The following is a 26,300-nucleotide window of genomic DNA, read 5'->3' as shown; positions in this document are numbered from 1 at the left end:
TTTGAGCATATATTTTTTTTACTTTGTTTCGAAGCAAACACAACATTAAAGTCATAGGAAAAGCAATGACAACAATAACAAACGATACAAAATACATCGACCACGGAGAAAAAAAGACAATAAATATAGGGTAGAGAAAGGTGACGGTAGAAGTTAGAGCACGGCAGGGACGGACGGACGATACAGCACCAAGAGGTGGATCCCTCCGAGCACCAACTATCGATCGGTAAAACGCCATTGACATCTCGTGGAGCTATGTGCCCTAACCGAAACGCTCCCGAGTGAGACGCAATATTATGCGGTAAGCAATATAATGCTTCCAAATACGACTGGCTGGCTCATAAAAAAGTAAAATTAATGTTGACGCGCGGCCACGCTATATATACCCACCCCCATCCGGAAATACCCAACAAATCATTTATTGGTAATCCTGAGCCGGAGCCTGAGCCTAAGCCTAGCTTAGGCAGCCTCCCTCCCTCGCTAAACCCGATCCGATTTCGTTACTCGACTCGACTAGGGCGCACGCACACCCCGCTGCTCCCTTCCCCTCCGTCTCTCCCCCCACCCCACCCCGCCCCTCCCTATCTCCTCCTCGACGAAGCAGCTGCCATCGCCGCCGCCCCCGACGTCGACGACAGCGACGTGCAGGTAACTCTCGATCCCCGGGCATGCCTCCTCCGACGCACGCACGCCGAACGGCACCGGTCTGAGGCGAGGGACGGAGGGGAGGTCAGATCCGGACTACGCGGGGGGAAGGGTCGAAATCGGAGGAGATAGATTTTGTTTTCTAGGTTCCTAGGCGAGGTGAGCATTGCCGCGCTCGCGGGCCCCGATCTAATCTGCGCGCGTGCGTGCGTGCGTTCGTGGTCTCTCTCCCAGTTCGTGCCCCGGGGAGATTGCGTTGGGTTCCGCGCGGGGGCGCGTCCTTGGATTGCTTAGGTTAGGTTAGGTTGGGTGGCGACGGGCGCCTGGGTTTAGCTTAGCTGATGGTCTCGTGCGCCAGCTCCTTGTGGGCGTGCGCAGTGACTTTTTGTTTTCCTTATTAGCTGTTGCAGGGGCAGGCGTGTAGGGCGATAGCGATAATATAATTAGCCTCGGGGTAGATGATTTAATGCTGCTTAAGTTTGTCTCTGCGGCCTCAAGATTCAGTTCGTTGATGGTTCGTAGACTGACCATGGTGTCCTCTGGAATCTATGGGTGGAGTATTTTATGCCTCGCGACAGGAACTAGTTCTTGTTGGATTGGCTTGTGCTCTGGCGTTACCCTCATCTCCGATCACATTGCGTCCTGTGCAATGCCAGCTTTGTATACATGACTTATTTGCAACTGCTTGTTACGAGATGTGACGCCGATAGATATAGGTTTTGCTTACGGACTAGTGAAACCCTAGCTGTTTCCGCTTTTGGTGTCTTCGGGTGCTAGAGTTTTAGGTTTGTCCTATTTATCTTCCTTTTGATATTGATGCTGAGGTTTGATGACTATATGGTCTTAATTCATTGTTGTAGGAAGGAAAAAGGCGAGCCCCATACTGGATAGGTTAATGGCTGGCACTTTGGTCGAAGATTATACAGGGGATGGTAGATCCTCGTCAACCGAGGACTTGCCAAGTGATCAACAAAGCCATTCTGGGGAATCTTTAGCTGAGTGGAGGTCAAGCGAGCAAGTTGAGAATGGAACACCATCCACTTCACCAGCTTATTCGGACACTGAAGATGATGATTGTGGTGTGTTGTTCACTTTACCTTGCATTTGTTCATATTACCTGTTACTGCTTCATTCAGACATAGTTATTTTAATATATCATTTTCCAGTTTTACCATCTTGCCCGTGACCTATTTAGTCCTCATGAAAGCGTTGTCTCTATAAAAGTAGAACATTTGATTATGTTGTGGTGCTACATAATACATGTAGAACTCCTGAATCACTGCCCATGGCTCCATGCACTATAATGGATGATAGAGTTTTATTTATCTTTGGTTGGTTTAGGACAACTATCCTGTGCAAAGTTGGGCATGTACGTTCTTCTGTTCTGATTGAACCAGTTATGTTTTGTGCTTCTGTGGATCAGGATTCATGAGTTTGAAGCAGTAACAAATAGTTTCATGTTAATTTTAAAACATAGGCTTATGAGTCGTTGCATGTAGTTAACTAATTATGCTATGGCAAGTTTATGACATGCAAGCTTGAGGAGTCCACAGTTTATGCCAAGTGTTACATGATTCTAGTGCTGATCACCTTGTAGATATCTTATACTCCCTCCGTTCGGAAGTACTTGTCCAAGGAATGGATGTATCTAGATGTATTTTAGTTCTAGATACATCCATTTGTATCCATTTCGCCGACAAGTATTTCCGGACAGAGGGAGTATTAGTTATAGTGTCAGTTTTTGTGCTATAAGGTGACTGAAATCTACAGACTTTAGTGATGCATTATTTGCCCATGAGACATGCAATATCATTCATAAAATAACTCACATCAGAATGCCAGTTGAAATTTCATTCAAATTACAGTGGGATTGTTGAGATGTGTACCACGATACATTAGCTGAAGCATTCCTTAGCTTCAAATTCTTGAGGTTCTAGAGTTATTTATTGGAAGGAAGCCCAATAGTACTTCGCCGAACCTTGAGGTTGAAACTAAGTCATATATTTATCAATTTATTTTTGGAAATGGCAAAAGTAATAATGGAATACTGAATATATACGGTTTGTCGTACTAGCAAAATAGTTTCGGCATGTTCAAGAATATTTACTTTTTTAATGATGTATATCACAATCTCTTAGGGTTTCTATCATGTGTGAATGCAATTGGGATCAAATACATGTTTCCCAGTAGCTATTGCTAAGTTCTACATTACCTCTAAAACCTGACCGCTCATAACTGTTTGAACCAAAAAAGAGAACTAGAATCAGGCCTGGGTATGTATTATCTTGTTTCAATATGCTCCATCACATGCCATAGTGTTTTTTTAGTGTCAAATGCCACCCAAGGGTTTTATTTATCATACTTACTAATCCTTTTAATTCGTTTCTGGTAACCATTCTGTTTTGATTTTCGGAACAGAATGATTCGGCATTGGAGCATTACAGTGTTCTTTTCTAGGATTTATAGTCCTGCAGTTTACAAGCATCTAATCTTATATACACAAAAATAAGGCTCATATAATCATATTATCAAAGAAAGAGTAAAAAAGGGTACGATAGGGGTTAGTGCCTAGTGGTGGCCTGGCCTAGCATTGTGTACAACGTCTAGCTAGTGGCCGGCCCAATGGCCCATGCCTGCAAGAATAGCAAAACTTCACACTCGATGCTTCGTGTTATTACCACCTCAACAAGGAGAGTGAGATGTGATGGGGCTGGTGCCTTTATAATAGAATCACTGAAAACACACTTTCACGGCCGCGTGTTGCAGCGCGCAATCTCTACACGCGGCTAGGGACAAAAGCTGTCCATATCGGACGCGGGCATGCATGCATGTGTGCGTATCCTCTACCCCCTTCCGTGAATTCCACCAGTGGGCCCCAGCTTGCCTTTCCATAATCTCTCCCCCGCTGAATTTAACGGGTGGGGCCCAACCTGTCTTTCCATTTCCACCTCACGCTCATTTGCTTAAACAGGAAAGTTTACTTTGTCGGAAACCGAGCGTCTCAACGAGCGCGCGTGAGATAGCAACGCCCTAGAATCACAGGGCAAAACACTAGCAGCACCAGAACTGGTTGGGCACAATGCTGTGAATTTGGAGTGGTATGGGATGGCAACGTCTACATTCCATTCTGGTCGCGAAACGGAATGGTCTAACTGTTACGGCTGGAATGGCACGGAACTGATAAGTTTGTTTTATATTGCCTTGTTTCATCTTTCCTTGTTTATTGAGTTGAAAATCAACAAAATGATTGTTACGATAATTTTGTAGAACTCCCAGTTTGACTAGTAACCTAGGTGGTTCACTGACTAGTCTGGCTATACTATGATAGAAGTTGAACTTGGATGTTCTGATAGGTTGATTTAGTTCCAATCCTTGTATAATTTCTTAAGTATTTAGCATCGACAATTATTTAACCTGTTGCTTTTATTTTCTTCTAATAGGGCCAAGGCCTCCTGAACTTTATGGAAAGTTTACATGGAGGATTGATAATTTTTCGCAAATCAACAAGAGGGAGCTACGGAGTAACTCCTTTGATGTTGGCGGTTATAAATGGTATGATATTCATAGGGTACCAAGAGGGAGCTACGCATATAACTTGGACATTGTATCCATATATATTTTGCCAATCTTTTCTCTATTTTTATCTGCTTTGTGATCTGATATGTAGCCTGCTAACTTTCAAATGTCAATAAGTATCATGTTTGAGTTAGATATGTGTTTTCAAGTTTTTGTTCTGCACATCACGCGTTGATATCTACTGGTTGACTTTCAGGTACATTTTGATTTATCCACAAGGATGTGATGTTTGCAATCACTTGTCACTCTTTCTTTGTGTTGCGAACCATGATAAACTACTCCCAGGTAAACGAAATGTTCCATGTATTACCAACAAACACACTTCTTGATGGCACTACCTTATCTTGAATATTATTATTGTTTGCTTTTATTTTAGGATGGAGCCACTTTGCGCAGTTTACAATAGCTGTAATTAATAGAGATCCTAAGAAATCTAAGTATTCTGGTGAGTTTGGTATACCACTATTTTTGCTTGGCTAGTAGTTTTGGTTGACCTTTGCACATGAAGTTTAAAGAAAGTGGCATTTCAGATACGCTGCACCGATTTTGGAAGAAAGAGCATGACTGGGGTTGGAAAAAATTTATGGAGCTATCAAAATTACATGATGGCTTTGTCATTGAGGATGTTCTTACCATCAAAGCTCAAGTTCAAGTTATTAGGTATCTGTTTTCTGTAGTTATTTGGCATCCATTTTCCCACTGTGGGTTACACCGCCTAGGGCTGGACTTTGGTGTGGCATCAGTTATTTTTGGAATTGAGAGTATATGTTTACTTTGCATAACCATGTCTGCTTCTGCATTGTGATATTTGAGGGAGAAGGCAGACCGCCCATTTCGTTGCCTTGATGGCCAGTACCGAAGGGAACTAGTTAGGGTGTATTTATCAAATGTGGAACAAATTTGCCGGCGATTTATTGATGAAAGAAGAAGCAAGCTTTGCAGGTTAATTGAGGATAGACTGAGATGGTCCAGGTTAGATAAAGATATATTTTTTGGCTACTGTGTAACCAAGCTGTGTTAGATAAATATTAATACAAGATTTGTTTGTGTTGTGCCATTCCATTATTAAAATGTTTAATTGGTGGGTTGCAGTTTCAATGCATTCTGGCTAGGCATGGATCCAAGTATGCGGCGGAACATGACAAGGGAAAAGACTGACACCATATTGAAAGTTCTAGTGAAACATTTTTTCATAGAAAAGGAAGTTACATCAACCTTAGTAATGGACTCGCTGTATACCGGACTGAAGGCTCTGGAATATAAGAGCAAGAACCAAGTGGGGTTGTCCAAATTAACAGAGACAGATGCTCGAAGCACTTCTATGGTGCTTGTTGAGCAGGATATGTTTGTCTTGGCAGATGATGTGTTAATTTTGCTTGAAAGAGCTACATTAGACACACTGCCACACCAACAATTGCCTACCAAGGATGAAAAAGCTTCACAGAACCGCACAAAGGTATGAATTCTTCTATTTTACCAGCTTTACAGGTCATTGGGTATTGACTACAGATATTTTCATTTCATCTTCAACGTCTTAATTTGGAGCACCTTTTTCATACCATCCATTTTATAACCATTAGATGCCTAATTTTGAGGTTGTGTTCAACAAACTAAGCTTTCCTAAACAATACTGTTTTGAGGTAGGATCCAAGAGTCATTAACTTGTGCCAGGATGAGCTAAACTAGCAAAAGAAGGTTCTTATTAAGACTTGTGTCTCGATGAGTTCTTGTTATACTGTATGTAAGAAGTCCTAGCCAATTCTGTGATTATAGGAAAGCAGCTCGGGTGATGACTTCAACAAAGACTCTATTGAGCGCGATGACAGACGACTTATAGAGCTTGGCTGGAAGACACTAGAATTTTTTGCCTTGGCTCATATATTCAGGTGAGAAGTTTTCTGCAGTTTAACATGGCCCTCTAGGATTCGTATTTTGCTCCACAATTGTGGAACAAGAGTCAGCAACTTGAAATATCAATTGCCAGCATTTGATGCTAGACTTGACTTTTTTTTTCTGTTACTTTGGTACTTTAGTGGGTGATTATCCTGGTTCTAGTTTTACCAGTTGTGGCAAGCATACACCAGACATTATTACTTATTAGATATTAGATAAACCTGTTTCCATATTATTTTTCTTGGGAAACAAGGTGTCCCATGATGAAATTCATACATCTTACAAGTCTTGAGTCAATTATGGTCTGCATGCACATGTTACTTATAAGTCTTGAATCAGTCGAATTGAAGTGGCATACCAAGAGGCCGTTGCTTTGAAGCGCCAAGAAGAGCTCATCCGTGAAGAAGAAGCTGCTGGGCTTGCAGAAATCGAACTTAAGGCAAAGCGTAGTGCTGCTGAGAAGGAAAAACGTATCAGGAAAAAGCAGGTTTGGTTTCTTCAGCTAGTGCAACCATGTCATCTTATTTTGTCATTATAGATTTTATCCACCTTGCCAAATGGTTTCTAGTTTTTGCCATGTTCTTGCCGGAATCTATTTTGATGGTGCAGTAGGAGATTGCAGCGTTGGCATCTAATCTATTCTGATGTGCCTGTCCTTTTTTATTAGTTGAGGAAATCTTTGATAATGTTTAATTTCTCTCGCTCAGGCCAAACAAAAGAAAAACAACCGGAAAAATAATAAAGGAAAAAATGAAAGGGTTGACATGAAGGAAGTAGCTCTAGAGGGCAGTCCATCAGATGATAGAAACCCTGATGATTTGTCAAGTCAAGCTGAAGAAGTGACCTCAAATCCTGACAATCCCGACGAAGCATCTGATATCTCTGATAACAGAGATGATAATTCTGAGGTGCTTAATGTTGATCTTGAAGACCGTGAATCCAGTCCTGTTAATTGGGAAACAGATGCTTCAGAAACTCGAGGCATTGTTCCTGAAGTTGGTGATGTGCAAAATGAGCAATCAGGAAAGAGGGCTTCATTTGTTGATGATAGCTCGTCTACTTGTTCATCTGACTCGGTTCCTTCAGTTATCTTGAATGGGTCAAATGCAGGTGGTGCGTGGACAAATGTCAAATCCTCATCCAATAGGTATAATTCTATTTTATTACTTCTCATTTTTATCATTTGGTATTTACCGTGCTCTATTTTGTGATTCAGGGGGAACAACCGGAGGAATAAGGATACTGATTTGCGAACAGGGCATGCACATGGTGGATCAAATCCAGCACACAATGGCAGTTATGGATCTAGCAACTCAAAGGACATAAGACTTGAAGCTGGGGTATGTACCTGCCCAGCAGCCTTTTCATTTAGTTCATTCTTGCTATTTTTTTTTCTCAATTTTCTCAAGTGTTCTGCTTGGCTGAATAAGAATCCAAATCAACTCATTTCAGGATGACAAAGTTGTGTCACAGAAGAAGCAAAATGCACAGCGGCATGTTGATGTTACGAGCCCCTCCAAGTTAAGAATGACGGAGTCTTCCATTCCTTCTGTGAGCCCTGTTAAGAAGCAACCTATCTTCTCCCAGCAGCCAAAATCTTCACTAGAAAGTACCAACAATCTGAGTTCCCGTGCAACCGAAGTTTCAGCTGCTGCAGCTAGTACTACCACTACCAGAACGGGTGTGGCTTCCGCCCCAACTGTTCAGCTAGTTCCAAATAAAGGACCTCCGTCTGTTCCTCCAACTCATAATGAGAGGTCAGTTCCAGTTGCAAGTCGACCTCTGCAGGTACCTGTGCCCACCAAATCTGAATCTCAGAAGCCAACTTCTCTAGTAAATAGCTCTAGTGCAACCAAGGTCATTACAGCTTCAAGGCCCTTGAGTGCCCCGCAAGTCCCTGCAGCAAAACAAGTGGCACCTGCTGTTTCAACAGTTCAGACTGCACCAGTTCTTTCTCGTTCGAGGAGTGCAGTTGGACGGTTGGGCAATGAGCCCTCTGCCAGTGCTCCTAGCTACATTCCCCGGTCATACCGTAATGCCATGATGGAGAAAACTTCTGTTGGAGCAAGCAGTCTCACTCATCAGACTAGTTCCTCAGCGCAAGGAGTTTCACACTCACAATCAATGTTTGCATCATCGGCTTCCATTCTGTCACCAGATAACTCTGCTAGGACAGAAAAGTCATCATTGGAACCTGGATTTACGTTTGGAACGGTGAAGCCTGAGTCACTCAATCAGTACCAGTGGAGAGAAGAGAGCTCACAGCAGGCAAGCTGCAGCAGGAGCAGCAGCAATGATCATGGTCTACTGAATTCAAGTGTGGGCAATGAGTCTGATAAGCTCAATTTGAATGGAAGACCAAGAAGCAAGCAGCTGTTGTCTGAAATTTCGACCAGATTCACTCCATACCAACCGCAAGGCCTGGTCGGCGACGAGTTTCCGCACCTAGACATCATCAACGACTTGCTGGACGAGGAGCTCGGCGACAGAAGAAAGGTTCTACAGCCGGGGTTTGTTCGGCAGTTCTCTATGCCGAATAACGTTCCCAATAACGCCAGCACACCTGATTATGGCATGTTTAATGATCAGTACCTGTTTGATCAGTCGGAGCAATACTATGATGAGGAGCTTGCACCGTACTACAGTGATCTGAACGGTGGCCCTCAAGGGCTTAGGGACAGGAGTTATTCACAGTTTGATCTCCCCTCATACTCAAACAGTCAATTTGATGATATGGTGATGGGCCAGTGGCCATACAGCCGCGCCGACAACTCCATGCCGAACTTCGGGGCAGACATCAATGCCTACCCCTATCAGTCGAGGGATTACCAGACGACCTCAGCGAACGCAGCAAGCCGCTACCCATCCTATCACCCTGGGAATGGGCATTAAGCCCTTTCAGAGATGAATAATGATTGCAACCGTAATAATGCGTTGTTGTAGTCCATGCTGTTTGCTTCTGAGCCGAGTGTAATTGTAATCCTTCCATAGAGGTAGTGGTCTTTTAAAGAAATGCTTCTCATTTCCTTAATAGCTATGTTTCTTTGCTTGATATATTTCAGTCAGTTTTGCCCTGTGCCTGGTAAAGAATATCAAATCAATTACATGCATACATAGTTACATATATTGGAGCCTTGCATTGTTTTTGCTATTGAGCTTTAGAATGTTTTTCTTTTGTTTCTTACGCTAGTGTTTGCTTAGCATTGTTGTTTGTCTGGACAGCTTCCATAGAGTATTTTGAGACCAACAAAAACAACAATAAAGCCTTTTAGTGCCCAAACAAGATGCTAATAGCTAACAATTTTAAGACCAACAAAAGCAACAATTAAGCCTTTTAGTGCCCAAACAAGATGGGGTACCCTAGAGGGAGCTTCATAAGATCTTGCAATCAACTCATGATTTTGGCATATGGATAGCTACTACTACTCTCGTCTAAGCACACTTAACTTTGGAGTTATGATGGGATCTGGTGCTTTAGTGCTGGTATGATCGCATTCGACATGTTACCTCGTCTTCTTCTCTTATGCTTACCACTCCCAGGTCCACTGCAAAGATGATTGTATATTTTTACTATCATTACAACCGTTGCCTTAATGTTCTATACTACTTAACTCTCCCGCTCAACTACGGAGACGAGTTTCTCACAGTTTCCACACCTCCCTCTATACTGCAGCAACACATGTTTTTCCACCCCTTCCAGAACGCGCTTTTCGTGTCACAACACCGCCCTTAGACGTGTGAGCAATGAGCAGCGAGCTAAAACATATCGCAAACGTTAAAAATAAGATAACGGAGTTAATATATATCGTGCAAGTGCGTTATGTTTGTCACGAGACGTAAAAAATAATTAAAAAGAGAATGCAACACGAGGACTCCCAATAAGTCACCCATCCTAGTACTACTCTCGCACAAGCACGCTTAACTTCAGGGTTCTGACGGGATCCAGTGCTTTAGTGCTGGTATGATCGCATCCAGTATGTTACCCCCGCCTTCGTCCCTTATGCTTGCCACTCCCAGGTCCACTGCAAAGACGATTGTACATTCTTATTACCATTACAACCGTTGCCTAATAACGAATAATGTCCTATACTACTTAGTCTGCCGCTTAACTACGGAGACGAGTTTACCACGGTTTTCACCCCTCCCTCTATACCGCAGCAACACGTATTTTTCCACCCCTTTCAAAACGCGCTCTTCGCGCCACAACATCGCCCTAGATGCATGAGCAATGAGCAGCGAGCTAAAACGTATCGCTAACGTCAAAAATAAGATAACGGGGTTAATATATATCGCGCACGTGCATTATGTTTGTCACGAGGCACAAAAAATAATTAAAAAGGAAATGTCACCCATCCTAGGACTACTTTCGCCCAAGCCGCTTAACTTCGGAGCTTTGATGGGATCCAGTGCTTTAGTGCTCGTATGATTGCATCCGTCATGTTACCCCAGCCTTCGTCCCTTAGAGCATCTCCACTCGTTGCCCCCCCCCAGCCTCGAAGCCGGCGCTCTTTGGGCGCTCCCCTGGTGATTTTTAGGCCCTGGGGACGATCTAGGTCCCAACCACGCCCGCAGGTGCCGCCCCAAGGCGTCGCAAATTTAAACTTGGTCTATTCCCGCTCCCAAAAAACGCCACAAGTCCGGTGATCAGCGCCACAGTTCGGCGATCACCTTGCCACAGTTCGGCGATCAAATGAAAAGTTCGGCGTGCAAAAAGAAAGGACGCGTAGGCAATGCATCAAATGGCGGTGTCGGCCTCCGGCGTCGGAGGAGTCGGCGTGCGCGGGCTGGGCGGCGTCGGTGCGGCTTCTGTGCTGGGCGTCGTGGAGGCATCATCGCTCGGGCTTGGCGGCGGCGTTGGTGTCGGCGTGGGAGTTGGCGGCGCCGTCGACGACATCTGGTTCAGGATGAGGCCGCGCTCCGCCAGGTACCATGCCTTGACCTGCTCGTCCATCATCGACATGTCCGCCCCCATCAGGAATGCCAGGTCGGTGTTCCTCTTCTTCGAGGCGACGTTGGTCCGGAGCAGGTCGAGCTTGATGATGCTGTTCGTCATCAACGCCGACCACCGCGCCTCGATTTTCTCTTCCTGCAGGGCGGCCCGGGCCTGGGCGTCAGCGAGGCAATGCTCGATGGACTCTTGCACACGTGCGGTTGCCGACTCGGCGTGTTTCCCCTTCTTGGCCCCTTTGTTGCCGTCCGGGCGCCCGTCGGCCGCGCCCGGTGTCAGCGTGTCTGGCTTGTACGTCTTCTTGGCCTTGGCGAGGGTGCGCCGGACATCCGCCCACTTCTCGCACTTCTCGATCCGCTTGAAGACGTGGAGGTACTTGAAATCTTGGTCGCTGCTGTCCTGGCGAAACATGGCGAATATCCGCAGCAGCTGCGCCGAGAAACAACAGTCGGCTGGCGCGCACACGGCGAATAGAAAACGGAGAGACCGGCATGCCATACCTGATCCTCGATGCTGGCGCCGCTCTCCGGGCGAGCAGCGATCTCCTCGACGATCCCATGCCATTTGTTGCACGCCGTTTGGATGAGCCCCCAATGGTTCGCCATTGCCTTCAACCCACGCTGCATGTAGACGCCTTTGAAGTAGGGGTAGACAAGCTTGCGCTAGCCGAACTCGGCCTTGATGCGCTCCCAATACGTGTCGACGCTTTGGTTCGTGCCGGTGATCGGGTCGAGGCAGACGACTTTCCACGCTTCGGCGAGGCACTCGTCCTCCTTGGACGCCCACTTGATGCGCGGCTCGCCGGTCCATGCGCCGGCTCCTCATCCTCCTCCTCTGGCTCCTCCTCGCCGTAGTCGAGCTCACCGTCCATGTCGCCGTTGAGGTCCATTGTGTCGTCTTGGGCCGTGAACCCGGGGGAGGCGGCGGCGGCTGAGCCGGTCGTGATGATGTCATCCATGTCGGCCTCCGTCACGTCGGTGTCGCCGAGATGCGACGAGGAGGCTTGTGAGAAGAGCAGCGCGCCACGGCGGAGAGGTGGCATCGGGGAGGCTGCGTAGGCCGGCGGCGAGTAGGTGTACGGAGGGTATTGCACGCCGTGAAGGCGGGCGAGGCCGTGCACTGGGCCGGGTGACCATGGGGGAAGGTGATGTTGGGGTTGAACCCGCCGTGCGCGTCGCCGTCGGTGTAGCCCGGCGACGGCGTGCAGCCCCAGGGTTGTGGCGATGACGAGAAGCCGGCCGAAGACCCGATGCTTTGCTGGCTCCAGGACGCGTACGGGCTGTGGCCGCCGGGCGGATTCATCATCCCCGCGCGAGCCGCCTCGGTTTGTTCGGCCGAGCGCTCCGCCTGCTCCGCCACCACCGCAGCCACGAGCGCCGCCCTGTCCCGGGCCTTCTTGGCATTCGCCCTGTTCCGCCGGTCGGTAGTGACAGCCTCCCGGTGCTGAACTTCTGCCCTCCAATCGGCGTTAGACATGCCCGGGGGCTTGGATGGCGGCGCCCTCTGCTTCGGCTGGGTGGCGGCGGCGGCATCCCTCGCGGCGCGGGGGGCCGCATACTTCTTCGGTGGCATGGAGGCCGGCTGGGAGGGGAGGAGGAGGAGATTGGCGGGAGGAATGGAGAATGAGAGGGAAGCCGAGGGGGGAAAGCGGGAGGAAACAGCGGGAAAAGGGCCTCCTCTCGCCTACAGAGCGGCCCCACACCCCTTTACACTTCTGCCGGCGCCCCTAGGCGACCCCCGAGCGCTTGGGTTCAGCTCGGGTTCGCCGGCTATTATTTCGGCCCAAACCGGCGCTAAATGAGATCCTGAGGGTGCGACTGGGCCGATTTTCGGCCACCGACGCTAAAAAAATGCCTTGGGGGGGCCTGTTGGGGGTGCGACTGGAGATGCTCTTATGCTTGTCACTCCCAGGTCCACTTCGAAGACGATGGTACATTCTTACTACCTTTACAACCGTTGTCTAATAATGGATAATGTCCTATACTACCTACTCTCGCGCTCAACTACGGAGACGAGTTTACCACGGTTTCCACCCCTCCCTCTATACTGCAACAACACGTATTTTTCCACCCTTTTAGAACGCGCTCTTCGGGCCACAAAGCCGCCCTAGATGTGTGAGCAATGAGCAGCGTGATAAAACATATCACAAACATCAAAAATAAGATAACGGGGTTAATACATATCGTGCACGTGTGTTATGTTTGTCACGAGGTGCAAAAAACCCTTTCACAATGCGCTCTTCGCGCCACAACGTCGCCCTAGATGCGTGAGCAATGAGCAGCGAGATAAAACATATAACAAACGTCAAAAATAAGATAACGGTGTTAATATATATCGTGCACGTGTGTTATGTTTGTCACGAGGCGCAAAAAATAATTAAAACGGAAATGCCACACGAGGACTTCCCAAGAGGTCACCCATCCTATTACTACTCTCGCCCAAGCACGCTTAGCTTCGAAGTTCCGATGGGATCCGATGCTTTAGTGCTTGTATGATCGCATCCGACATGTTACCCCCGCCTTAGTTCCTTACGCTGGCCACTCCCAGGTCCACTGCAATGACGATATGTCCATTTTGCATCTTGCTTTTATATGGATATTTATTGCATTATGGGCTGTTATTATGTTGGGGAATGTAGTATTTCAAATTTTTTGCCTACGATCACGCAAGATATATCTAGGAGAAGCATAGCAACAAGCAGGGAGAGTGTGTCCACGTACCCTCGTAGACCGAAAGCGGAAGCGTTTATCAACGCAGTTGATGTAGTCGTACGTCTTCACGATCCGACCAATCCTAGCACCGAACGTACGACACCTCCGTGTTCAGCACACGTTCAGCTCGATGACGTCCCTCGTACTCTTGATCCAGTTGAGGCCGAGGGAGAGTTTCGTCAGCACGATGGCGTGGCGACGGTGACGATGAAGTTACCGACGCAGTGGTTCCCCTATGCACTACGACGATATGACCGAGGTGTAAAACTGTGGAGGGGGGCACCGCACACGGCTAAGAGATTTTCTGTTGTGCCTTTGGGGTGCCCCCTGCCCCCGTATATAAAGGAGGGAAGGAGGAGTCTGGCCAACAAGGGGCGCGCCAGGGAGAGGGGGAAAAGGGGAAGGAGAGGGAGTAGGAGAAGGAAAGGGGGGTGACGCCCCTTCCCAAGTCCAATTCGTCCTCCTCCCTTGTGGGGGGCGCACTAGACCCTTGTGGGCTGGTTAGCCTCCCTCCTATGGCCCATAAGGCCCATATCTTTCCCCGGAGGGTTCCGGTAACCTCCCGGTACTCTAGAAAAATGCCCGAATCACTCGGAACCATTCCGATGTCCGAATGCAACCTTCCAATATATGAATCTTTACCTCTCGACCATTTAGAGACTCCTCATCATGTTCGTGATCTCATCCGGGACTCCGAACAACCTTCGGTCATCAAATCACACAACTCATAATACAAATCGTCATCGAACGTTAAGCGTGCGGACCCTACGGGTTCGAGAACTATGTAGACATGACCGAGACACATCTCCGGTCAATAACCAATAGCGGAACCTGGATGCTCCTACATATTCTACGAATATCTTTATAGGTCAAACCGCATAACAACATAAGTTGTTCCCTTTGTCATCAGTATGTTACTTGCCCGAGATTCGATCGTCGGTATCATCATACCTAGTTCAATCTCGTTACCGGCAAGCCTCTTTACTCGTTCCGTAATACTTCATCCCGCAACTAACTCATTAGTCACATTGCTTGCAAGGCTTATAGTGATGAGCATTACCGAGAGGGCCCAGAGATACCTCTCCAAAACACGGAGTGACAAATCCTAATCTCGATCTATTCCAACCCAACAAATACCTTCGGAGACACCTGTAGAGCATCTTTATAATCACCCATTTACGTTGTGACGTTTGATAGCACACAAAGTGTTCCTCCGGTATTCGGGAGTTGCATAATCTCATAGTCTGAGGAACATGTATAAGTCATGAAGAAAGCAGTAGCAATGAAACTGTAATGATCATAATGCTAAGCTAACGAATGGGTCTTGTCCATCACATCATTCTCCTAATGATGTGACCCCGTTCATCAAATGAAAACACATGTCTATGGTTAGGAAACATAACCATGTTTGATAAACGAGCTAGTCAAGTAGAGGCATACTAGGGACACTCTGTTTTTGTTTATGTATTCACACATGTACTAAGTTTCCGGTTAATACAATTCTAGCATGAATAACAAACATTTATCATGATATAAGAAAATAAATAATAACTTTATTATTGCCTCTAGGGCATATTTCCTTCAGTCTCCCACTTGCACTAGAGTCAATAATCTAGTTCACATCGCCATGTGATTTAACACCAATAGTTCACTTCGTCATGTGATTTAACACTCTATAGTTCACTTCGCCATGTGACCAATACCCAAAGGGTTTACTAGAGTCAATAATCTAGTTCACATCGTCATGTGATTAACACCCAAAGAGTACTATGGTGTGATCATGTTTTTTTGTGAGAGAGGTTTAGTCAATGGGTCTGCCACATTCAGATCCGTATGTATTTTGCAAATTTCTATGTCTACAATGCTCTGCACGAAGCTGCTCTAGCTAAATGCTCCCACTTTCAATATGTATCCAGATCGATACTCAGAGTCATCCAGATTGGTGTCAAAGCTTGCATCGACGTAACTCTTTACGACGAACTCTTTATCACCTCCATAACCGAGAAATATTTCCTTAGTCCCCTAAGGATAATTTTTGACCAATTTCCAGTGATCTACTCCTAGATCACTATTGTATTCCCTTGCCAAACTCAGGGCAGGGTATACAATAAGTCTGGTACATAGCATGGCATACTTTATAGAACAAATGGCTGAGGCATAGGGAATGACTTTCATTCTCTCTCTATCTTCTACCGTGGTCGGGCTTTGAGTCTTACTCAACTTCACACCTAGCAACATAGGCAAGAACTCCTTCTTTGACTGTTTCATTTTGAACTACTTCAAAATCTTGTCAACGTATGTACTCATTAAAAAAACTTATCAAGCATGATCTATCTCTATAGATCTTGATGCTCAATATGTAAGCAACTTCACCAAGGTCTTTCTTTGAAAAACTCCTTTCAAATACTCCTTTATGCTTTCCAAAAAATTCTACATTATTTCCGATCAACAATATGTCATCCACATATACTTATCAGAAAGGTTGTAGTGCTCCTACTCACCTTTTGTAAATACAGGCTTCACCACAAGTCTGTATAAAACTATATGCTTTGATCAACTCATCAAAGCGTATATTCCAACTCCGAGATGCTTGCACCAGTCAATAGATGGATCGCTGGAGCTTTGCACACTTTGTTAGCACCTTTAGGATCGACAAAACCTTCTGGTTGCATCATATACAACTCTTCTTTAAGAAATCCATTAAGGAATGAAGGTTTGACATCCATTTGCCAAATTTCATAAAATGCGGCAATTGCTAACATGATTCGGACAGACTTTTAAGCATCGATACAAGTGAGAAAATCTCATTGTAGTCAACACCTTGAACTTGTCGAAAACATTTTTTGACAATTCGAGCTTTGTAGATAGTAACACTACTATCAGCATCCGTCTTCCTCTTGAAAATCCATTTATTCTCTATGGCTTGACGATCATTGGGCAAGTCAACCAAAGTCCATACTTTGTTCTCATATATGGATCCCATCTCAGATTTCATGGCCTCAAGCCATTTCGCGGAATCTGGGCTCATCATCGCTTCCTCATAGTTCATAGGTTCGTCATGGTCAAGTAACATGACCTCCAGAACAGGATTACCATACCACTCTGGTGCGGATCTTACTCTGGTTGACCTACGAGGTTCAGTAGTAACTTGATTTGAAGCTTCATGATCATTATCATTAGCTTCCTCACTAATTGGTGTAGGAATCACTAGAAATGATTTCTATGATGAACTACTTTCCAATAAGGGAGCAGGTACAATTACCTCATCAAGTTCTACTTTCCTCCCACTCACTTCTTTCGAGAGAAACTCCTTCTCTAGAAAGGATCCATTCTTAGCAACAAATATCTTGCCTTTGGATCTGTGATAGAAGGTGTACCCAACAGTCTCCTTTGGGTATCCTATGAAGATACATTTCTCCGATTTGGGTTCGAGCTTATTAGGTTGAAGCTTTTTTCACATAAGCATCGCAGCCCCAAACTTTAAGAAACGACAGCTTAGGTTCTTGCCAAACCACAGTTCATACGGTGTCATCTCAACGGATTTAGGTGGTGCCCTATTTAATGTGAATGCAACTGTCTCTAATGCATAACCCCAAAACGATAGTGGTAAATCGGTAAGAGACACCATAGATCGCACCATATCTAATAAAGTACGGTTACGATGTTCGGACACACCATTACGTTGTGGTGTTCTAGGTGGCGTGAGTTGCGAAACTATTCCACATTGTTTCAAATGAAGACCAAACTCATAACTCAAATATTCACCTCCACGATCAGATCGTAGAAACTTTTATTTTCTTGTTACGATGATTTTCTACTTCACTCTGAATTTCTTTGAACTTTTCAAATGTTTCAGACTTATGTTTCATCAAGTAGATATACCCATATCTTCTCAAATCATCTGTGAAGGTCAGAAAATAACGATACCCGCCGCGAGCCTCAACACTCATCAGACCGCATACATCAGTATGTATTATTTCCAATAATTCAGTTGCTCGCTCCATTGTTCCAGAGAACAGAGTCTTAGTCATCTTGCCCAAGAGGCATGGTTCACAAGCATCAAGTGATTCATAATCAAGTGATTCCAAAAGTCCATCAGCATGGCGTTTCTTCATGCGCTTTACACCAATATGACCTAAACGGTAGTGCCACAAATAAGTTGCACTATCATTATTAACTTTGCATCTTTTGGCTTCAATATGTGTATCACTACGATCGAGATTCAATAAACCATTTATATTGAGTGTATGACCATAGAAGGTTTTATTCATGTAAATAGAACAACAACTATTCTTTGACTTAAATGAATAACCGTTTTGCAATAAACATGCTCCAATCATATTCATGCTCAACGCAAACACCAAATAACATTTATTTTAGGTTTAACACCAATCCCGAAGGTAAAGGGAGTGTGCGATGGTGATCTTATCAACCTTGGAATCACTTCCAACACACATCATCACCTCGCCCTTAACTAGTCTCTGTTTATTTTGCAACTCCTGTTCCGAGTTACTACTCTTAGCAACTGAACTAGTATCAAATACTGAGGGGTTTCTATAAACACTAGTAAAGTACACATCAATAACATGTATATCAAATATACCTTTCTTCACTTTGCCATCCTTCTTATCCGCCAAATACTTGGGGCAGTTCCGCTTTCAGTGACCAGTCCCTTTGCAGTAGAAGCACTTAGTCTCAGACTTAGGTCCAGACTTGGGCTTCTTCACTTGAGCAGCAACTTGCTTGCCATTCTTGTTGAAGTTCCCCTTCTTCCCTTTGCCCTTTTTCTTGAAATTAGTGGTCTTGTCAACCATCAACCCTTGATGTTTTTCTTGATTTCTACCTTCGCCGATTTTAGCATCACGAAGAGCTTGGGAATTGTTTTTGTCATCCCTTGCATATTATAGTTCATCATGAAGTTCTAGTAACTTGGTGATAGTGACTAGAGAACTTTGTCAATTACTATCTTATCTGGAAGATTAACTCCCACTTGATTCAAGCAATTGTAGTACCCAGACAATCTGAGCACATGCTCACTGGTTGAGCTATTCTCCTGTAGGCAAAGTACTGTCAGAGGTCTCATACCTCTTGACACGGGCATGAGTATGAAATACCAATTTCAACTCTTGGAACATCTTATATGCTCCGTGGCGTTCAAAACATTTTTGAAGTCCCGGTTCTAAGCCGTAGAGCATGGTGCACTAAACTATCAAGTAGTCATCATAACGAGTTTGTCAAAACGTTCATAATGTCTGCATCTGCTCCTGCAATAGTTCTGTCACCTAGTGGTGCATCAAGGACATAATTTTTCTATGAAGCAATGAGGAAAATACTCAGATCACGGACCAAGTCCGCATCATTGCTACTATCATCTTTCAACTTATATTTCTCTAGGAACATATAAAAAAATAAACGGGGAGCTACATCGCGAGCTATTGATCTACAACATAGATATGCTAATACTACCGGGACTAAGTTCATGATAAATTAAAGTTCAATTAATCATATTACTTAAGAACTCCCACTTAGATAGATATCCCTCTAATCATATAAGTGATCGCGTGATCCATATCAACTAAACCATGTCCGATCATCACGTGAGATGGAGTAGCTTTCAATGGTGAACATCACTATGTTGATCATATCTACTATAAGATTCACGCTCGACCTTTCGGTCTCAGTGTTCCGAAGCCATATCTGCATATGCTAGGCTCGTCAAGTTTAACCCGAGTATTCTGCGTGTGCAAAACTGGCTTGCACCCGTTGTATGTGAACGTAGAGCTTATCACACCCGATCATCACGTGGTGTCTCGGCACGACGAACTGTCGCAAGGGTGCATACTCAGGGAGAACACTTATACCTTGAAATTTAGTGAGAGATCATCTTATAATGCCACCGCTGAACTAAGAAAAATAAGATGCATAAAGGATAAACATCCCATGCAATCAATATAAGTGATATGATATGGCCATCATCATCTTGTGCCTTTGATCTCCATCTCCAAAGCACCGTCATGATCACCATCGTCACCGGCGCGACACCTTGATCTCCATCGTACCATCATTGTCATCTCGCCAACTATTGCTTCTACGACTATCGCTACCGCTTAGTGATAAAGTAAAAACAATTACATGGCAATTTCATTGCATACAATAAAGCGACAACCATATGGCTCCTGCCAGTTGCCGATAACTCTGTTACAAAACATGATCATCTCATACAACAATTTATATATCATCATGTCTTGACCATATCACATGACAACATGCCCTACAAAAACAAGTTAGACGTCCTCTACTTTGTTGTTGCAAGTTTTACGTGGCTGCTACGGGCTTAGCAAGAACCGTTCTTACCTACGCATCAAAACCACAACGATTTTTCGTCAAGTGTGCTGTTTTAACCTTCAACAAGGACCGGGCGTAGTCACACTCGATTCAACTAAAGTTGGAGAAACAGACACCCACTAGCCACATGTGTGCGAAGCACGTCGGTAGAACCAGTCTCATGAACGCGGTCATGTAATGTCGGTCTGGGCGGCTTCATCCGACAATACTGCCGAATCAAAGTATGACATGCTGGTAAGCAGTATGATTATTATTGCCCACAACTCTTTGTGTTCTACGCGTGCATATAACATCTACGCATAGACCTGGCTCAGATGCCACTGTTTGGGGACGTAGTAGTTCAAATTTTTTGCCTACGATCACGCAAGATCTATCTAGGAGAAGCATAGCAACGAGCGGGGAGAGTGTGTCCACATACCCTCGTAGACCGAAAGCGGAAGTGTTCATCAACGCAGTTGATGTAGTCGTACATCTTCACGATCTGACTGATCCTAGCACCGAACGTACGGCACCTCCGTGTTCAGCACACGTTCATCTCGATGACGTCCCTCGTACTCTTGATCCAGTTGAGGCCGAAGGAGAGTTTCGTCAGCACGATGGCGTGGCGACGGTGATGATGAAGTTACCGACGCACTGGTTCCCCTATGCACTACGACGATATGACCGAGGTGTAAAACTGTGGAGGGGGGCACCGCACACGGCTAAGGGATTTTCTGTTGTGCCTTTGGGGTGCCCCCCTGCCCCCGTATATAAAGGAGGGGAGGAGGAGTCTGGCCAACAAGGGGCGCGCCAGGGAGAGGGGAGTTCTACTAGGACTCCAGTCCTAGTAGGATTCGGCCCCACCCTTTTTTCCTTCTTCTAGAGGGGGAAAAGGGGAAGGAGAGGGAGTAGGAGAAGGAAAGGGGGGTGACGCCCCTTCCCAAGTCCAACTCGTCCTCCTCCCTTGTGGGGGGCGCACTAGACCCTTGTGGGCTGGTTAGCCTCCCTCCTATGGCCCATAAGGCCCATATCTTTCCCCGGGGGGTTACGGTAACCTCCTGGTACTCCAGAAAAATGCCCGAATCACTCGAAACCATTTCGATGTCTGAATGCAACCTTCCAATATATGAATCTTTACCTCTCGACCATTTAGAGACTCCTCATCATGTCCGTGATCTCATCCGGGACTCCGAACAACCTTCGGTCATCAAATCACATAACTCATAATACAAATCGTCATCGAACGTTAAGCGTGTGGACCCTATGGGTTCGAGAACTATGTAGACATGACCGAGACACATCTCCGGTCAATAACCAATAGCGGAACCTGGATGCTCATATTGGCTCCTACATATTCGACGAAGATCTTTATAGGTCAAACCGCATAACAACATAAGTTGTTCCCTTTGTCATCGGTATGTTACTTGCCCGAGATTCGATCGTCGGTATCATCATACCTAGTTCAATCTCGTTAACGGCAAGTCTCTTTACTCATTCCGTAATACTTCATCCTGCAACTAACTCATTAGTCACATTGCTTGCAAGGCTTCTAGTGATGAGCGTTACCGAGAGGGCCCAGAGACACCTCTCCGAAACACGGACTGACAAATCCTAATCTCGATCTATGCCAACCCGACAAATACCTTCGGAGACACGTGTAGAGCATCTTTATAATCACCCATTTACGTTGTGACGTTTGATAGCACACAAAGTGTTCCTCCGGTATTCGGGAGTTGCATAATCTCATAGTCTGAGGAGCATGTATAAGTCGTGAAGAAAGCAGTAGCAATGAAACTGTAACGATCATAATGCTAAGCTAACGAATGGGTCTTGTCCATCACATCATTCTCCTAATGATGTGATCCCGTTCATCAAATGACAACACATGTCTATGGTTAGGAAACATAACTATCTTTGATAAACGAGCTAGTCAAGTAGAGGCATACTAGGGACACTCTGTTTTTGTCTATGTATTCACACATGTACTAAGTTTCCGGTTAATACAATTCTAGCATGAATAACAAACATTTATCATGATATAAGGAAATAAATAATATTTTTATTATTGCCTCTAGGGCATATTTTCTTCATATTACATATTATGGCACAATACTTATGCCTTTTCTCTCTAATTTTACAAGGTTTACACAAAGAGGGAGAATGCCGGCAGCTGGAATTCTGGACCAGAAAGGAGCAAATCTGAGAGACCTATTCTGCACAACTCCAAAAGTCCTGAAAATTTATGGAGAATTATTTTGGAATATATAAAAAATATTGGGCGAAAAAATGAAGGAAATATGCCCTGGAGGCAATAATAAAGTTGTTATTTTATATTTCCTTATATCATGATAAATGTTTATTATTCATGCTAGAATTGTATTAACCAGAAACTTGATACATGTGTGGATACATAGACAAAACACCGTGTCCCTAGTAAGCCTCTACTAGACTAGCTCGTTAATCAAAGATGGTTAAGTTTCCTAACCATAGACATGTGTTGTCATTTGATGAATGGGATCACATCATTAGGAGAATGATGTGATGGACAAGACCCATCCGTTACCTTAGCATAATGATCCTTAAGTTTTATTGCTATTGCTTTCTTCATGACTTATACACATTCCTTTGACTATGAGATTATGCAACTCTCGAATACCGGAGGAACACCTTGTGTGCTATCAAACCTCACAACGTAAATGGGTGATTATAAAGATGCTCTACAGGTGTCTCCGAAGGTGTTTGTTGGGTTGGCATTGATCGATATTAGGATTTGTCAGTCCGAGTATCGGAGAGGTATTTCTGGGCCCTCTCGGTAATGCACATCATGATAAGCCTTGCAAGCAATGTGACTAATGAGTTAGTTGCAGGATGATGCATTATGGAACGAGTAAAGAGACTTGCCGGTAACGAGATTGAACTAGGTATGAAGATACCGATGATCGAATCTCAGGCAAGTAACATACCGATGACAAAGGGAATAATGTATGTTGTCATTGCGGTTTGACCGATAAAGATCTTCGTAGAATATGTAGGAAACAATATGAGCATCCAGGTTCCGCTGTTGGTTATTGACCGGAGATGTGTCTCGGTCATGTCTACATAGTTCTCGAACTCGTAGGGTCCGCACGCTTAACGTTCGATGACGATTTGTATTATGGGTTATGTGTTTTGGTGACCGAAGATTGTTCGGAGTCCCGGATGAGATCACGGACATGATGAGGAGTCTCGAAATGGTCGAGAAGTAAAGATTGATATATTGGACGATAGTATTCGGACACCGGAATGGTTCCGGAGTGTTTCGGGTATTTTTGGAGTACCGGGAGGTTACCGGAACCCCCCGGGGGAAGTAATGGGCCACATGGGCCATAGGGGAGAGGCAGGGCAGCCCACAAGGGGGTGGCGCCCCCCCATGGGGAGTCTGAATTGGACAAGGGGAGGGGGCGCGGCCCCCCTTTCCTTCTCCCTCCCCCTCTCCTTCCCCCTTCCCCCCATCCGAAAGAAGGAAGGGGGGGGGGCGAATAGGACGAGTCCAAGTGGGTTCCCCCCCATTTGGCGCGCCCCTAGGCCGGCCTCCTCCCCTATCCTCCTTTATATACGAGGGGGGGGGGGAGGGGCATCCCAAAGGACATCAATTGTTTCTTAGCCGTGTGCGGTGCCCTCCTCCATCGTTTACTCCTCCGGTCATATTGTCGTAGTGCTTAGGCGAAGCCCTGCGCGGATCACTTCACCATCACCGTCATCACGCCGTCGTGCTGACGAAACTCTCCCTCGACACTTTTCTGGATTAGGAGTTCGAGGGACATCATCGAGCTGAACATTTGCTGAACTCGGAGGTGCCGTACGTTCGGTTGGATCGAGAAGACGTTCGACTACATCAACCGCATTAAACTAACGCTTCCTCTTTCGGTCTACGAGGGTACGTGGACACACTCTCCCCTCTCATTGCTATGCATCTCCTAGATAGATCTTGCGTGAGCGTAGGATTTTTTTCTTCTGAAATTGCATGCTACGTTCCCGAACAGTGGTATTAGAGCCAGGTTTATGCGTAGATGATATGCACGAGTAGAACACAAAGAGTTGAGGGTGATGATAGTCATACTGCTTACCACCATCATCTTATTTTGATTCGGCGGTATTGTTGGATGAAGCGGCCCGAACCAACCTTACATGACCACGTTCATGAGATCCGGTTCCACTGACAGACATGCAACTTGCTTTGCATAAAGGTGGCTGGCGGGTGTCTGTTTCTCCAACTTTAGTTGAATCGAATTTGACTACGGCCGATCCTTGTTGAAGGTTAAAACAACAAACTTGACGAAACATCGTTGTGGTGTTGATGCGTAGGTAAGAACGGTTCTTACTAGAAGCTCGTAGCAGCCACATAAAACTTGCAACAACAAAGTAGAGGACGTCTTACTTGTTTTTGCAGGGCATGTTGTGATGTGATATGGTCAAAACATGATGTGATATATGTTATTGTATGAGATGATCATGTTTTGTAAAATTTATCGGCAACTGGCAGGAGCCTTATAGTTGTTGCTTTATTTTATGAAATGCAATCGCCATGTAATTGATTTACTTTATCACTATGCGTTAGTGATAGTTGTAGAAGCAATAGTTGGCGAGACGACAACGACGCTACGATGGAGATCAAGGTGTCAAGCCGGTGACGATGGAGATCATGACGGTGCTTTGGAGATGGATATCAAAGGAACTAGATGATGATGGCCATATCATGTCACATATTTTGATTGCATGTGATGTTTATCTTTTATGCATCTTATTTTGCTTAGTACGACGGTAGCATTATAAGTGATCCCTCACTAAAATTTCAAGGTATAAGTGTTCTCCCTGAGTATGCACCGTTGTGACAGTTCGTCGTGCCGAGTGATAACCCACAAGTATAGGGGATCAATTGTAGCCTCTTTCGATAAGTAAGAGTGTCGAACCCAACGAGGAGCTAAAGGTAGAACAAATATTCCCTCAAGTTCTATCGACCACCAATACAACTCTACGCACGCTTGACGTTCGCTTTACTTAGAACAAGTATGAAACTAGATGTACTTTGTAGGTGTTTTTGGATAGGTTTGCAAGAAAATAAAGAGAGCATAAATAAAATCTAGGGGCTGTTTAGATAAAGACACAACTAAATTAGTTTTAGTAGAGAGTTTTTTGTCACGAGAAAGTTATTTGTCCCTAGGCAATCGATAACTAGACCGGTAATCATTATTGCAATTTTATTTGAGGGAGAGGCATAAGCTAACATACTTTCTCTACTTGGATCATATGCACTTATGATTGGAACTCTAGCAATCATCCGCAACTACTAAAGATCATTAAGGTAAAACCCAACCATAGCATTAAAGCATCAAGTCCCCTTTATCCCATACGCAAACAACCTACTTACTCGGGTCTGTGCTTCTGTCACTCACGCCACCACCATAAGCAAATCATAAACATATTGCAAACCCTACAGCGGGGATCCCTCATGCTTGCACGACACGGAGAGCACCATAGGACAACACCAATAATAAAACATGCAACTCAAACCAATCTTGATCATCAAATAACCCATAGGACAAAACGGATCTACTCAAACATCATAGGATAGCCATACATCATTGGGAAATAATATATAGCATTGAGCACCATGTTTAAGTAGAGATTACAACGGGTAAAAGAAGGGTTACACCGCTGAATAGAGGGGGGAAGAGTTGGTGATGATGGCAGTGAAGTTGTTGGTGAAGATTGCGGTGATGATGATGGACCTCGGTGGCACTCCGACGCCACCGGAAGCGAGGGAGAGAGAGCCCCCCTCCTTCTTCTTCTTCCTTGACCTCCTCCCTAGATGGGAGAAGGATTTCCCCTCTGGTCCTTGGTCTCCATGGCGTGGGAGGGGCGAGAGCCCCTCCGAGATTGGATCTGTCTCTCCGTCTCTCTCTGTTTCTGCGCTCTGGTCTGCTGCCCTTTCACTGTTTCGTATATATATGGAGATCCGTAACTCCAATTGGAATGAAATATTCGCCGTGATTTTTTTCCTAAAAATTAGCTTTCTTGCGGCCGAAGAAGGGCATCAACCGCCTTACGGGGGCCCACGAGGGTCAGGGGCGCGCCCAGGGGGGCAGGAGCGCCCCCCTGCCTCGTGCCCCCTCGGGCACCGTCTCGCGTTGATTCTTCCTTCCATATTCTCCAAATATTCCAAA

The 26,300-nt window shown here is 45.2% G+C and overlaps 1 protein-coding gene and 2 non-coding genes across 4 annotated transcripts; 1 reads left to right on the top strand and 2 right to left on the bottom strand.

Moving 5' to 3' along the window:
• Positions 1-428: 428 nt before the first annotated feature.
• LOC123119517 (TNF receptor-associated factor homolog 1a) lies at positions 429-9,253 on the top strand. 2 transcript variants are annotated; one of them, XM_044539350.1, is made up of 13 exons: positions 429-648; positions 1,506-1,721; positions 4,086-4,197; positions 4,418-4,506; positions 4,598-4,666; positions 4,752-4,881; positions 5,035-5,193; positions 5,314-5,677; positions 5,995-6,107; positions 6,454-6,601; positions 6,822-7,261; positions 7,331-7,454; positions 7,567-9,253. In XM_044539350.1, the coding sequence occupies exons 2-13, from the start codon at positions 1,541-1,543 to the stop codon at positions 9,004-9,006; spliced, it is 3,369 nt and encodes a 1,122-aa protein (XP_044395285.1). In that variant the 5' UTR covers positions 429-648; positions 1,506-1,540; the 3' UTR covers positions 9,007-9,253. The 2 variants fall into 2 exon arrangements, with proteins under 2 accessions (XP_044395285.1, XP_044395284.1); XM_044539349.1 differs by having other exon boundaries at positions 1,506-1,724.
• Positions 9,254-9,969: 716 nt separating this feature from the next.
• LOC123126758 (5S ribosomal RNA) lies at positions 9,970-10,087 on the bottom strand. The gene has a single exon (XR_006461983.1). It is a non-coding gene; the product is annotated as a 5S ribosomal RNA (ribosomal RNA).
• A 3,359-nt stretch (positions 10,088-13,446) lies between these two features.
• On the bottom strand, positions 13,447-13,565 carry LOC123126761 (5S ribosomal RNA). The gene has a single exon (XR_006461986.1). It is a non-coding gene; the product is annotated as a 5S ribosomal RNA (ribosomal RNA).
• Between the last annotated feature and the right edge of the window lie 12,735 nt (positions 13,566-26,300).

Source organism: Triticum aestivum, chromosome 5D (genome assembly GCF_018294505.1).
Source record: "Triticum aestivum cultivar Chinese Spring chromosome 5D, IWGSC CS RefSeq v2.1, whole genome shotgun sequence".
NCBI classification, from domain to species: domain Eukaryota; kingdom Viridiplantae; phylum Streptophyta; class Magnoliopsida; order Poales; family Poaceae; genus Triticum; species Triticum aestivum.
Note: the sequence above shows the minus strand (reverse complement) of the source record. Positions and strands in the feature narration are given on the sequence as shown.